General features: G+C 35.6%; 1 protein-coding gene and 1 long non-coding RNA gene across 4 annotated transcripts; both read left to right on the forward strand.

The window, feature by feature from the left end:
• The first annotated feature begins 2,656 nt into the window (after positions 1-2,656).
• On the forward strand, positions 2,657-8,655 carry LOC142636158 (H/ACA ribonucleoprotein complex subunit 4-like). 3 transcript variants are annotated; one of them, XM_075810266.1, is made up of 3 exons: positions 2,657-2,784; positions 3,109-4,848; positions 8,357-8,655. In XM_075810266.1, exon 2 carries the CDS (start codon positions 3,115-3,117, stop codon positions 4,831-4,833), a length of 1,719 nt encoding a protein of 572 aa, XP_075666381.1. In that variant the 5' UTR covers positions 2,657-2,784; positions 3,109-3,114; the 3' UTR covers positions 4,834-4,848; positions 8,357-8,655. The 3 variants fall into 3 exon arrangements, with proteins under 3 accessions (XP_075666381.1, XP_075666382.1, XP_075666380.1); XM_075810267.1 differs by lacking the exon at positions 8,357-8,655 and adding an exon at positions 7,231-7,247; XM_075810265.1 differs by lacking the exon at positions 8,357-8,655 and having other exon boundaries at positions 3,109-4,994.
• Positions 8,656-10,878: 2,223 nt separating this feature from the next.
• Positions 10,879-15,067, forward strand: LOC142634237 (uncharacterized). Its single transcript, XR_012844085.1, has 2 exons — positions 10,879-11,139; positions 14,553-15,067. It is a non-coding gene; the product is annotated as an uncharacterized LOC142634237 (long non-coding RNA).
• The last annotated feature ends 941 nt before the right edge of the window (positions 15,068-16,008 follow it).

The following is a 16,008-nucleotide window of genomic DNA, read 5'->3' on the forward strand; positions in this document are numbered from 1 at the left end:
CTCGATAGCTTCTCGACATCTCTTGATCCATCGAGATCCTTTGCATGCATTGTTTTTCACATGTTTTTGCATGTTTCTCTTATCTTGTCATCCATAGCATCTTGTTTCATTACATTCATGCATTTTTATGGATTCTTTGTACCCCCTTGATCATTCTTGATCATCTTTATGTTTCTCGGGTAAAGCTTTATAGCTTTTTGTACCCTTTGTCAATCATGACAAAAAGGGGGAGAAATTGGAGACTTTGTGATTTTTTTCTTTAAGATTCTACAAGTTAGGGGGAGAAATACATGTCCTTGTAAGGGAGAGATGTGTTTCATCTTGTTAGGATGAGTGTTTACCTCTTTGTTGTTGTATGAGCTTCTTTTAACTTCTTCTTCTTGTACCTTAAGTCTTCTGACCATATTTACATACATTGTGCTTATCTTTGATATATATGTGATGATGTAAGTTTTCTTCACCTACCTCTACATATGTTGTTTCTTTTCTTTCTTTATACACATGTTTCTTATTATCTGTATGCAATCTATTATTTCTGCTTCACACAAAGATGTCTTGATGAGTTTTGTTTCAAGTGTTTCAGAAATACAGGTTGTCAAAGTCTTCCATGCCATGAACTCTCTTCTTACAAAATTTTTTAAGAGTTTATGTTATGATAGATTTTATTGTAATCAACAAGTGAGAATGAGTTGAGTGATTTATGACTTCTCTCATATGTTCATTTGTTTGTTGTGGTTTTATCACGGATTGCCAAAGGGAGAGATTGTTAAGGACATATTTTATGTAGTTGGCTAATCCTTTGACAAAATGCACTTTACTTGTATTTTGGTAGATCTAGGATGTGTTTTATACTTCAAAGAATATGTTGTTCAAGTTTAGTATTAAAGCCATGAAGGTTGGACCAAGAAACAAGTGAAGAAAATGTGTTCACTAAAACTGGACAGATAGCTCGACACTTGTGTACACCTGCGGACACCTGTGGACAGCTGCTCGACACTTGTGTACACCTGCGGACACCTGTGGACAGCTGCTCGACAAATAGCTATCTATTGAGGTTTAATGAGGCTCGATACCTGCTACTTATCGAGGTTACAGAAATTCATATTTCCAGATTTGGTTTTCGGCCTATGCTTTTGTATTTGTGTGAGGTTTCTTTTCTCACAACTCTAAACATATATAAGACTTATTTTAGAGGCCGTCACATAAGAGAATATAAGGAGAACATATGCAAAAGGTGACCGAAGCCTTATTCTCTCTGAAAGAAGCTACTGCGTCTTTGCGCCTTAGGGTTTTGTAACCAAATGCTTATTGATCTTCATTGTTAATGAAGTGAAGAACTTTGTATCCAACATATTCTTCAAGTTGGTGAGTGAGTCATGTACTGGGATCCGTGCAAAGGAGTTAGTCACGTACTGGGATCCGTGCATCAAAGGGTAGAGTTCATATATTGAAGAGTTCAGAGATTCTGAAGAGGTAGAAGGTTTCTGTTGTGAGTTCATCTACGGGGATTATAGAGTTTAGGAACAAATGTTTTGTACTAGATCTGAAACTTCTCTTTACTATAGTGAATTACTTTTCGGGAAAGTTTCATTCTAGGTTTTTTTACTGTGAAATTGGTTGGTTTCATTGGTTTTCTTGGGTCATCATATTTTGTCTTATTTACTTTCCGCTACATATAATTTTGACATGGGATTGATGTTTGTTTGTTTGTTTTAACAAGTTTTATTCATAATAAACCTAATTGACAATTTGGGTTTAAAACTTGTTAATTGTATCAACCGTGGTCTAAATTTCCTAACAAAACAATAGTAGATAAAACAATATTACTATTTGTTTGAAAATTAACATGTAGTTGGGAAAATGATTGATTTTTCAAAAATAGTTTTTAGAAAATTATCTTATTTTCTTATATTTAGTAGAGACCTTAAAATAAGATGAAAAATTATATCTTGAGTTCTTTTATTTAGTTTCGTGTGAGACATAGTTGTTTTTTTTTAATATAAAATTTTAACTAAAAACAACTTTATCTCATGCTAAGCTAAATAAAGGAAATTAAAAGACAATTTTTTTTTGACCAATTTTTTTATGATACTACCAAATACATAAAAAAAAATACAAAGAAGTATCTTCTCATAAAATTTTCCATTTAAATAAACGACGTAACTATATTTTTTATGTAATTTGTGTGAGAAAGGCTATGTTTACAATATTTTTACAATAAATTATAGGTTGTAAGTTGTTATTGATTCTAATTTGCATCTACGGCTTAAATTATTTTTTGTCCACTTATAATAATCAATAACAACCTATTAATTAGAAGTTGAGATTTATTATGAAAGTATAGTAAAAATATTATGGAAATAATATTTCTCAATTTGAACGGAATTAAAAAAAAAAAAAAAAATGTTGATAGTTACCGCTCAGGGACCCAATAACACACGCAATAGCCCCTCAAAAAATAAAAAAAAATAACACACGCAATATGTTAAAAATTAAATTCTAGAATTTGGCCCACGATAAAAATTGCAGCCACGAAAACCCAAGCCTTTTGGGTTTTTAGTTTTTGTTTCTCAAAAAAGAAGAAGAAGAAAAAGCCTAGCCCAAATAAATAACATAGGAAGGCTTCCAAAACTACGTAGTTTTAATATTAAAAAACAAAAAACCGCACAACCTTAAAGGCCATAAAACCCAAGCATTAGGGTTTTTCTCCTCTGGCCAGTTGGTTACCTCTGCTTCTCTCTCACAACACCAGCAGCTGCTGAAACTCTATAATCACAGCCAAAGGTATGATCAAATCAAAACTGCCCACAGTTCATTTAATTTTTTATTGAATTAAAAATTAAATCTTTCTGCATCATTGTATGTTGTGCTCTTCATTTTACTCAAATTATTAGCTTCCTATTAGAACTGTTATAAACCCTGTTGTTCATAAGCTCTAGAAACCATTATACAAACCCAAAAACTAAAACTTTAGTGTAATGTAATCATTACCCTTTCAAGAATGAATCTTTTTGTTAAAAAAAAATTGCCCATTTCGTTAATATATATATTTTTCACCTAAATTTGCTTTTGTTTTCATTTGGGTTTTTATTGTAATGCTTTGTGAAGGTGGTAATGGCTTCTCATTCGGAGAAGAAGAAGAAGAAGCACCGGTCCAAAGGTGAAGATGAATCAGTTGCCCAAATTGATGTTTCTGAGAAGGATTTCATGATCAAGCCACAGAGCTTCACTCCTTCCATTGATACCTCACAATGGCCAATCCTCCTCAAGAATTATGATCGCCTCAACGTCCGAACGGGACACTACACGCCCCTCCCATGTGGTTACTCGCCTCTCAAGCGCCCTATTGATCAATACATCAAGTATGGTATTATCAATCTTGACAAACCTGCTAACCCTTCTTCCCATGAGGTTGTTGCTTGGATTAAACGGATACTTAAGGTCGAAAAAACTGGTCATAGTGGTACCCTTGATCCCAAAGTTACTGGCAATCTCATTGTTTGTATTGATAGAGCCACTAGGCTTGTTAAATCCCAACAGGGTGCCGGGAAAGAGTATGTTTGTGTTGCTAGATTGCATTCTTCTGTGAATGATAAGTCTAAGGTGGCTCGAGCACTTGAGACGCTTACAGGGGCCGTGTTTCAGAGGCCGCCTTTGATTTCTGCTGTCAAGAGACAGCTTAGGATTAGGACTATTTATGAAAGTAAGCTTCTTGAGTATGACGCAGATAAGCATTTGGTTGTTTTTTGGATTTCTTGTGAGGCTGGGACTTATGTTAGGACAATGTGTGTGCATTTGGGGTTGATTCTTGGGGTTGGAGGGCATATGCAGGAGTTGAGGAGAGTGAGGTCTGGGATTTTAGGGGAGAAGGATAATATGGTTACGATGCATGATGTGATGGATGCTCAATGGGTTTATGAGAATTATAGGGATGAGAGTTATTTGAGGAGGGCAATTATGCCATTGGAAGTGCTTTTGACGAGTTATAAGAGGTTGGTTGTGAAGGATTCGGCTGTGAATGCTATATGTTACGGTGCTAAGTTGATGATTCCCGGGTTGTTGAGGTTTGAGAATGAGGTTGAGGTTGGGGAAGAAGTGGTTCTTATGACTACTAAGGGTGAAGCAATTGCATTGGGGATTGCAGAAATGACCACTGCAGTGATGGCAACTTGTGATCATGGTGTGGTGGCGAGGATTAAGAGGGTGGTGATGGATCGGGATAGTTATCCGAGGAAGTGGGGGTTGGGGCCAAGGGCGTTGATGAAGAAAAAATTGGTCGCAGATGGGAAGTTGGATAAGCATGGGAAGCCGAATGAGAAAACACCTCAAGAGTGGGTGAGGAATCTGGTTTTACCGACTGGTGGGGATTCAGTGGTTGCGAGCCTTGCTGCTACTACTGAACCAGCTGTAGTGGAGAAAGAAAAGAAAGAGAAGAGTAAGCGGAAGTTGGAGGATGAAAGCACTGATAGCCCTGTTCCTGTTTCTTCCAAGAAAGCTAAAGTTGCTGAGGTCCAAGAAGTTGAGAAGGTAAAGAAAGTCAAGGAAGAAGATGTGGAGGTTGAAGTTGAAAAGAAAGAGAAGAAGAAAAAGAAAAAGAAGGATACAGAGAATGGTGATGCGGAGCCTTTAGGTGATGAGAAGGCTGACAAGGAGAAGAAAAAGAAGCACAAAGTTAAGGTTGAAGCTGGTTCTCCTGAAGCAGAGAAGTCTGAGAAGAAGAAAAAGAAGAAGAAGAACAAAGAGGCTGAGGATGGTGCAGGTGATGGTGAGGCTGCTTCAAGTGAGAAGAAGAAAAAGAAGAAGAAGAAGAATAAAGATGCAGATGAAGAATAGGTGGAAGGAATGAATGTATGCCTACCTATCTGTTTCCCATTTCATCTGTAATGAGTTTTCATAGTTTTGTAACTTTTTGATGCATTCCCCAGAACAAATTTTCACTGTTTAGCTTTGAGGCTTTTTTCTCTATGTAATTTGATTATGTCAATTCGTCATTATTTAAATATTTGTTGAATTTTTCCCCTAACTTGAAAGGTATGCTAATTCTTTCTGATATAATGTTTGTGGTTTCTGCTATAAAATCAAATTTTAGCCTGTAGATATTGGCATGTCTAGTTGAAGCTGCAATTATGTGTGCCGACATGGTTTGAAATTAGCTTGTGTAAGGATGCAATCAGTTAGTATTTGAAATGAAAAATAAATTGGATTTTTGTGGTTCTTAGATTGATTGGCTAACCTAATTTGCATGTGTTGGTTTTTAGGCTTTCAAACCCCACCTGTCCACTCCTCCCTATTTACCTAGGCAAAGTTGAAAATAAAAAAAATTGAAAGTGTTGGTTATGATTGGAATGTTAGCTAAGAATTTAGGCTTTTCCGGTTAATAATCTTCCCTGGCCTTAAAAGAGTGAGGAAGCTCAAATGGATGCTTCCTTCCTGGATTGACATTTGTTATTGCCTGCATAATGGGCTGCCAAATTTGCTGATTTTTGTATGTGGTTTTCGGTATAGGAGTGAATTTGTAATATGTGGTCTTCTATGTATAAACTTACTTCTATTTCATCTTTGATTTCATGAAATACAGTTTCCTTTGTATTATATACTGTGTGGGGTATCTGAGCAATGCCTTATCTCAACTAGTGGAATTTCTAAAGTCATGAACACAGAATCTCAACTAGTGGAGTTTCTGAAGTCATGAACATAGAAGGGAGTTTCTCTATATTATGTTATATTTATTGCTGTCTATTTAATATTCTTAAAGGTCATGTGACGGTATATGACTTTTAATGAAGTTGAATGGTTAATATCTAATTGGTATATGTAAGATCAAGAGCTAGGATGCTAGGGTTACTAAAGCCTCTTGTGAGTCATTGTAGGCAGCTTTTTTCTTATCTATTTTATGAAAGTTTAGATTTGGATATTTCTTAAACTCTTTGAGCATAGCAAAAGATATTTGATTGTTCCAACTTCAATGTTATTATTTTTTACTTTGCTTTGATCTTGTTTGTTGTTGGAATCTTTTCTTAAACCCTTCTACACAACACCTAAGTTCTCTTCACCACATCACTAACTCATGAGTCATGACATGGGACAAATTCCAAGTGAAGTTGTGTAAATAACTATTCTTAGAATTTTAATATTAGATTAATTCGCAAGCTCTTTCGTCTGACCCCAAACCTCTTTCTACCTTTTTTGCAAGATCCAGAACTAATTGCAGACTTGCAGTGCTATTTCAACTTGATTAGATTGAGTTTATCATCTTAAATTTTTCGGTTTTTTCTTCTGCAAATTATGTTGCTAAAGATTACAAAATTTTCTTGGTAGCATTTGTAATTTTGCGTTAATACCATGACTCCATGAGTTAGCTGCAAATTGTTTTGTGTGTACAAGCAATTCCTCTTTGAAATCATATTTTCTCTTAGTTCATGTTAGCTCCTAGTGCCTGTAGCTTGACCTCAGCCTTTAACTTCCTTCAGTGATGATTTCCCTTTCTTGCAAAGGGAACTTAGCCAACCAATAAAATGACAGCAGAAAGGACTAGACCTTAGGATGAAAAGGAAGAAGGGAAATAATGACAAAGAGGATGGGCATGTTAGTGCTGGACAATACACTGCCATTGTTAATGGTGCAGGTGATGGTGATAACGATATGTGCAAGGAGAAGAAAAAAGAAAAAAGATGCAGAAGAAAAATAAATGAATGGATTTTAATTTTGGTTTTCAATCAGCAGAACTCTTTAATGTAGTCTCTGTTTCTTACATCTGCAATGAGTACTAGATAGTTTCTGTAACTTCTGGAGAACTCTTTTGGCAGTTTAGCTCTGCGTGGTAGGCTGTTTTCTCCGTCTAATTTGGTATTGTAGTTCATTATAATTTACACAATTTTTGACCTGTTTTGAACATGGAAGGTTTGATTACTTTTTCCAGTAACATGTTTAATATCTCCTACAAAATTTAGTTTATAGATATGGGCATGCTTATTTGATGTGTTTAAAAATAGCTTGCCAAAGAATGGACATAGTGCTTGAAATGAAAGAAAGATTAACTTCTTCTTTTTTGGCTCCATGATTGATTGGCTTATCTAATTTGCCACTGCTGGTTGTCACTTTTCACTGGAATGTTAGCTTTGAGTTGAGGCATTTATTCTCAAATTTTTTTAAAGGTAATGAAAATATCATTAAACTATAAAAAAAGTGTAAATATTATTCTTAATTTACACTGGATAATAATCTTATTAGCTCCTAAAAGAAAAAGGAAACTGCAATGGATCCTCCACCTTAGGGCAAAGTAGAAGAGAGAAAGTTACCCACCCACAAGAGGGCAAAGATGAAGAGACAGGAGTGTCCAATGTTCTCCTCAAGATGAGGTGAACTGTTCATTATGCCCTTCTCTTACCTTTTTAATGTTATGTTTGTTCTGGCTTGCTTTGTAATATGTTAAGTGTGGTTGCATTTGAGTGTTAGTCATTTCTGGTTCTCATATGAATTGCATCTTTCTTTTTCTTTTCTTTTCTTTTTTCTTTTTTTTTTGTTGCTAAAAAGAAAGTCAATTACTAAAATTGATCACTTGGTCTTGAAAGAAATGACATGGAGTATTCATTTATATACAAACACTATTCTTAAGGTGTTTTACTACGCAGACAGGGATAATCTTCTATTATTTCTTAGTCTTTGTCTTTTGGGTAGATTTTGATTCAAACCAGATACTTCATTTAATCATTGTTATCACAGTTATGTATTTTTATAAAATAGAATTACATAAAATTTTATGTTTAAATGTTTACAATTGTTAAGAATCTCATTAGATTATTATCATGTTGTCCATTGCCAATTGTTTTCAAACTGTTAAGAAATTGAAATAACTCATGTTAAATTTGAACTTACAAACCTTGTGTAATTGCACCAACCAATTGAGTTAATAGGCAAAGTATAGTTTTAGTTTCTGAGTCTATTAACCTTTTTTAAAATTATAGGTTCTTACAAATTATATTTGAAAAATGTGTGCTTTTCTTCAATCAGGGCCCAGGGGCACACTTTGCTTTGCTCCTTGGCATTAGGAGGTCTATGCGCTAAAGTGCGCGTGACGGTTTTAATAACGCTGATTTTTTTACAAAACTGATCTGATACTGTTATGGTACCATAGCTCTACTATTTGAGATTTAATAGTCTGTTTCCATGGTGATTGCTGCTTCTGCCATGATTGGGACATTAGTCAATTTACATTTGCACTCTTAAGTAATTGAAGATACTTGATTTCAACTAGAAACTGATACTTTTGTCACCAGATTGACATAGGTGAGCATTGATGGATTTCTATATGTAATTTGTGTCTTGATGCATCGTATTGGATTTTTGCCATGTGCAGGACTGGTGGAGCATCTGAGAAGAAGAAATGAGGGACGATCATAGTGTTTGAAATTTTGACTTCATAAAGTACCTGGAATGATTTTTGTAGCTCTGTTATGCTGACAGTTTTGGTTATATTACTAAGACCTCCATAAAGATGTAGAACTTTGTAATTTTTGAATCTTTTTTGATCACTGGAATTTCTATTGCATTCAGTACATGTTTATTAGCGGACTAAAGATTGATCTTATTTATACAGATGTTTTGATTATGTGATTGAAGAACTTTTATGGCTATAGAAGGATCGCCATTCAACAACGTTAGTCTTAAATGTGAATGTCACATTTTTTGCCATTTATTATCAACGTTAGTCTTAGATGCTAAGGCTTGTTGATGGCAAAGGTTTACTATGATGAATATCATTTAGTGAAGATAGGGGAGCGGAGACTGCCATGTCCTGTGAAATGGCTCTTATGTCTCAAGCTATAGCTTGATTTAGGTGTTTATGTTTCAATCATTTTGCCTATTCCACTTCTTTTTTAATAAAATTAATCTGTGTGCTGCATTAGGCATTAGTACAATATCATGCTCTTTTTCGGATTAGCTTCAAGTCTACAATACCAGAGTTTTATATGTTTGGAGCCATGGATATGTATGTGCTTTGATTTTACTTGTGCCTAATAAATCAGTGATGCTCTCGGTTTCGTGCATTTTTGGCAGGCAACAAGCACTGTAAATCCTACAAAACAATTCCTACATGTTGTTTAGTAGGTAAATTAACTTGGATATGTGATTACACTAAGACTTGTTCAAAAGATGAACATGAAGTTTTCTCAATGTAGTATCCCATTGAACAAAAATGCTGGCTTCTGCAGCATGTCAAGAATGATGGGCAGTGAAATTAGTTCAGCCTAAGTATTAGGCCAGCTCTAATGAGTGTAGCTGAGAGGGCTGGGTCGAGCTGCAGGGGCAGCAAAATTTCTGACCATTATTCAAAAAAAAAAGTGTAGCCGGGGGAGCATGAGAGGCAGTCTATGCAGAAACTGATTTGCCATGTCCTTGTGGGAAACTTATGATATGCTGTTCTACTTCTAGTATCCTTGTAACTAAAAGGTTGATTACAAAGTCAGCCTCATTTGATGTTTGCAGTTTTTTTTCCCCTTTGATGAAATGACAAGGCAGAGTCATTTGAGATGGTTTGGTCATATTCAAAGTAGAGTGATTAATGTATTAATGAGAAATGGATCAAAGCAGACTGAATAGACCAAAGTTGACCAAATTGGATGGAAATGGACCGAAGCAGACTGAATAGACTAAAGTGGAAAGAATTTGACGGAAATGGACCAAAGCAGACCGAATAGACTAAAGTGGACTGAAATAAACTGAAGTGGACCAAAATAAATCAAAATAGACCACCAAATTGAATTGAAATGGACCAAATCACCATTTTTTTATTATTGATTTGTACTTCTAATATTCTTTTTTTTTTATATATAAATATTAAATATATTAACTGATTGATTTTACACATGGATCTTGAACATTTTTTTTTCCTAATAATATCTTGGACAGTTCAATATGTTTAATATAAAAAAAAATTAGAGAAATAAATTATTAATAAAAAAAATAGTGTCGTGACCGATGATGTAGCTTAACAAGAATATAACAATATTACTATCGCACACCCTTGGTGCGATGGATACTCCATAAGTATAAATGCTTGTAGGGTATGAGGGGTAAAGACCGGGGTTTAAGTTTTCAGGAGGGAGCTTCACACGCTTATATACTTAGATTATACTAGAGTAAAAATTCTATCTTGTATAAAAAAAAAATAGTAATATTAAATGCTACATTTCAACTTTTAAATATTATATAAATTAGTATTGTTATTATTATTTTGTCTTCAAAACCCTCTTCTTAATCTCAACATAATAATCAATCTTTGCCGTGCTTTATCCAAATTCAAAGTATAACTTAGAACTAAAAAAATTTGTACATGCGCCACCTACTACTTCTACTCCGTCCTTTGACCGCTCACTCACTCTAACTCCACCTCGCCTCTTTCCTCTTCCAAAATTAGTGCACACTTACCGTATAAGAGCAATTGCATCAATTAGACTAAATTTTTTCGTCTATTTTACACTAAAAATCTATTTTTTCTATTTTACAATACTACTTTTTCAAAGTACTACACCAGTTTATCTATTTTACAATCTCACTATTTAAACAATAATTTTTTTAATTTTTAATTATTATTTTATATTTTTATTTAATCCCTATCTTTTTATCTTTTCTTTTGTACTTATCCTTTTTTTAATTATCCTCATCTCATCTCTTAGGCCCTATTTGGTTAATTTTGTTTCATCACTCACTTATCACTCTTTACTCACCCTTCGTCACTCATAACTCAAAAATACCTCAATTTATAATAACTAAATGTGGAATATCTCAGTGGATTTTTCAATTGGCTCACTCTGTCACTCACTGGGTCCCACAAAAATCAATTGCAAATCAGGTGTACAGAACGGTCACAAGCCTGCCTACCCGCGTTGTCTCTCTCTCTCTCTCTCCTCTTCACGCCCTTTCCACAACAAAACACTGTCCCCAACTTCAGAAACCCACACACCACAGCAGCGTCTCCACTCTCTCACCACCGATCTTCAGCTCTCCAAACCCTCACTCCGCCTCTCATTTTCTGCCCCTCACTTCCCCGCCTCCACTGCGTTAGATCCCTCCCTCATCTCGGAACTCCAGAAACCCACAAGGAGGAATCCCAGACTCCCAACTCTGAACACAACCCCGGTATCCCACGTTGCTCATTTTTATGTTAGGTTTTTTTTAATATGAAGATTGTAAGGTGTTGTTCAAATTGCAGGGGAAATAGGGGGGGGGGGGGTTTCAATTTTCTGTATCTTGTTTATGGAGTGTTAAATGGACATCCTTTTTGTTCTGCTTTCAATTCTGTGGGTCTGCTGAGGTCAGAGAGTTTTGTTTGGGTAAAAGATGATAATTGTTAGTATATAATAAGAGAGATATATCTGACATGCGTTCTTCATCTCTTTGAACATTTTTTTTTTATTTATAAATTGTGAGAAACAATTATCTCTTTGAACATGAACTTTCACTTTTACTGCTATGCCATCAGCACTGAGCAGCATGGATAAAAACATACATTATCGTTGATGGGGCAGTGGCAGCCGCCTCACAGCCCATGTTGCTATAATTTTTGTTCTTATTAGTCTTACTTTCAATTTCTTGCACTCATAGTTTTGTCATAATATTTTAAGGATTATTATTTTGCTTGCTGTAGAGGGCACACATAGCTGATTACATGCGTGGAGCCAGCAGGACAAGTTTGATTCTATCTATGATTTCCATTAACTGTTGCATTAGAAATATGCATAGTATATTAGGCTGTATATATGAATCTTTGAAACAAAAACAAACAATTTTGTTGATGACAGATTTCAGAGATTGCAAACCCAAAAACTCTCTCTTTTTTTTAAGAAATTGTAATATTTTCCTTTGGTTGCATTCCCTATAAATTTAAGTTCAAGTTGCACAATGTTTTCATCCTATTGCAAGTTTAGCATATTCTACTTGCTCACTATTTGGAACAGTTAATTTAAAGGACTTTAAACTGAATTCCTCACACTATGAATTGACATAGAACTATTCCCTGAGAAAAATGAACTTTTTGGGTAAGTACCTGTGAAGTGTGAAGCAATGGTACCTGGAAAAGGCGTGAAAGGTACAATGAGTCTCTTAAATCTTGTTGAATACAATTTTTAACAATATAGATAGAAGAATATCTTCTTCCTCTTGCCTTTGGTCTGTTGTGAAGGCATTATATTGCTGTTACTCTAGCAGGGGGTCTTTTAATGCCAAATCCCCAAAATGACAGCAATGCTGAAAAGTAAAAGAAGTGTACCATCTCCTCCTAGCAAGATAGATGACCTGCAAAATCCGAGCATGAAAATTAGATACTATTTACAGTTAATTTAGAATAGACAAGTGAATAAAAATGATTTGTATGCAATCAGGTCTGCATAGTAGAAATTGTTTTGAAGATTTATCTAACTATTCTCTAAATGGCATCAAAGTAGGTAATGGAACATGGAATGTGGGAGATATTGCTACTGATTTCTCATGTAAATTAGTTAATTTATTCTAGGCGTAAATGCGCTTTTAGTCCCTACATTTTGCACATTTTTCTATTTTGGTCTATGCATTTTATTTTTACTACTTTTAGTCTTTAAACCAATTAACGCATGACATTTAAATCCTTACCGTCACCCAACTAATAGAAAATTTTGATGTGGCTGACGGCAGAGTAAAATAATAATTAAAAAATCTATTTTAGCATTAAAAAATTGCCACGTCAGCATCTAAATTAAAAAAAAAATTATTAATTTTAACTAAAAAAAAATTAAAAAAAAAAAAAATCAAGCCCACCTGATACATATCAAAACACCACAGTCCCAGATCACAACTCTCTAAAACTCTCCAGTCTCAACTCTGCTTGCTCGGTGCTTGTGGGTTTTGTGGATTTTTCTTTGATTTTTTTTGTGGGTTTCTGTGTATATGGTGTTGCTGACTTGCCGTGGTGAGGTGGAGGGAGTGGGCTTGTGGGGATCGGCGTGGTGGAGGTCTAAGTTTGTGGATCGGTGTGGTGGAGGGTGTGGGTTTATGGTGATTGGCATCTATGGTGGAGTTTTGGTGATGACATAGATCGGAGTTTGGGCGGTCGGTGATGGGTTGCATGATTGTTTGGTGGCTGGATCTGTAATGGTTGGTGGCTGGATTGAAGTTTGGTGGTGGGTTTGATCGGATTTGGCTTTAGAGAAAGAGATGGCTTCTCCGCCTCTCTCATGCAAAGCAAAGCCGATACGATTAGCAAAAATCCCTCAGTCCTCGCCGTGTTCGAGAATCGCCATCGCGAGCTTCACACCACTCGGTCTCCTCAGTTTCTTGGCCTTAAGAACTAGCGCAGTCTCTGGTTCGATTCCGATTATGGCTCCGACATCATTACTGGTCTTCTTGATACCAGTATTTGGCCAGAGCGGCGTAGCTTTTCTGATAGGAATCTCGGTCCGGTTCGGTCTCGGTGGAAGGGAGCTTGTTGGTGGGTGCTGGGTTCGACTAGGTTCGTTGGTTGGGATTGCAGGGTTTGTTGTTGTTGTTGTTGGTCTGATCGGTGTGGGTTTGTTGTTGTTGGTTTGGGTGTGGTTTTATGTGGGTTTTCCTGTGTTTGCTCTTGTTCATGCTCTTTGATTTGGTGATGTTCATTTTTTTTCCTGTAGGTTTGATGTTCATGTTCTTTGATGTTCATATTCTTTGATTCTGGGTTTGCTTTTTGATTTTGGGTTTGATGTTGTTGCTGGGTTTATTTCTTGATTTAAGAAGAACATTGAAGAACAAGTTCTTATGTTCTTAGATCTCATTCATGTAATTTTTTGTTTTTAATTTTTTTATTTAATTAAAATTAATTTAGATGCTGATGTGGCAATTTTTAATGTCAAAATAGATTTTTTAATTATTATTTTACTGTGCCGTCAGCCACGTCAGTATTTTCAGTTAGTTAGGTAACGGTAAGGACTTAAATGTCACGCGTTAAGTAGTTTAGGGACTAAAAATGGTAATAATAAAATGTAGGGACCAAAATAGAAAAATTTGCAAAATGTAGGGACTAAAAGTGCATTTATGCCTTTATTCTATGATGCAGAGAAAAACACTTGACATTCCAGCACACAGTTCTTATGATCATGAATTATAACATTAGAAAAACTCAATGTCTTTTAGGCTCTCAAATAATTAGTTGAGCTACGAAAAAGTAGATCAGGATTTCATTGACCAAAGTAGTCAATACAATTTGCACTAGTGTCATCTCTTACTGCATACAACTTGATGAAATTTTTTAGTATGGTTAGCTATGTGTTGAATGACAGTAAATATGCCTTGTAGTGGTGGACATTTCACCACAATGTTGGAGGCAAGTGCCAGTAGCTATAACTCCAACTATAGAGGCATGTGTGTGACATGGATTAGTGCGTGTTGCGGACATCTTTGCAACTCCATAATTTCGGTAGACGGTTTTATGGCTGTAGACATTGGAAGCCTATAAGTATCATCTGTGCTTACTATCATCGTTCCTTCATGGTTAAAGTTGCTATACTCCTCAACTCATGTACTTACTAGCTTTGTTTAATATGCAGGGCAGTGACGAACATTGTAAGTCCTTTAAGTGGTTAGATGGCATCCCATGTAGGTGTGGAGCTGAAACAGCACCGATTGTCATTGCGAAATTTACTAGGCTTGAGGCCGAGGCTGCTATGGCAAAAAAAAAAAAAAAGATGGAAGCCCGTGTAATGATAGCAGACCTACTCCATAGGGAAAGAGTAGCAAAGTGTAGTGCTGAAAAAGTAAGGGTTTCCCTTCGTATGGCCAATGCGCGAGCACGTAAATATCAAATTGCTTTACTTATGCCATGGTTGGCATTTGTGGTGTTGTTTATATTTTCACTTGGTAATAGGAAGGTTGGATTACGGCAAATGTGTCTGCCATGATTCTGAATTTGAATTAGTGGTTTGGATAATGAAATTTTATTATGTGGTTGGACATGGAAATGTATTGTAGGTGTTGGGAGTGCCTTCTAGTGTAGGTGTTGGACTTGGCAACGTATGTGTTGAATGACAGACTTATTGTAACCTTATATATAACATTGCTGTTTGTAATGGTAGCATTCTTATTTTTTTCCATTTCTATTGTTTATGATTTAGTTGTGTTGTTAGTGTATTTAAGAATCGATATGAATAAAAATAGGGCAAGCAGAATTTAATCCCAAATATTCTTCTGCAGTTCACTACACATAGTTTATAAAATCACGTTATACCATTACGAAATCACCCATCATGACCAAAGTAAAAAGTAGGCAAAATGTGGATTTCACAGAAACTTCAAATACCATTGACCCTACAATAATAGTGCATAATACAATGGTACAAATACTAAGTACCGAACTTATGCGCATCATACATTCGTGGTTCCAAAATAGCGCAATACTGTTATAAAAAAAATACATAACATGTGCTGAACATGCACCTAGTAAATGCTAATCGTCTAGCCTATGCTACCAAGTATATAAATATCAAAATGTAAGCATCTACAATACAATTCATGTGTGAAATTAATGCCTACGGGCGACATAATCAGCCCACATAGCATCAGTGATGTTATCCCTAAAGTTGGCCATATGTCTCTTTAATGCTTCCGACATCTCCACAACATGCCTCTAGTTTGCAGTGCTGGTGGAAGCTCCATTGTTGCCACTACCGGGTGGAACAACAGGATTTCCTTCATATTTCCCATGTGTTAAAAAATTCATCACAACGGTCATTAATGCGTATAAAATTATGTAGACAACAACATGCAGTAATCACATAACGTTGCTTACTGCGCTTGAAGTTTGGCATTAAATTGAGGATGGGAAAACAAGCCTTTAGCACCCCAAACGGCCGTTCAATAACCATTCTCAAGGAAGAGTGTTGATAGTTGAACAACTCTTTCGTGGTTGTTGGATTCCTGTTACTAAAATGAAATTTCTGGGCATGGTACCTAGTTGATTTGTGAGGTGGAAGGAAGCTTGTGCCAATAGGCAGGCCTGAGTCCACC

This window comes from Castanea sativa, chromosome 5 (assembly GCF_040712315.1).
Source record: "Castanea sativa cultivar Marrone di Chiusa Pesio chromosome 5, ASM4071231v1".
NCBI classification, from domain to species: domain Eukaryota; kingdom Viridiplantae; phylum Streptophyta; class Magnoliopsida; order Fagales; family Fagaceae; genus Castanea; species Castanea sativa.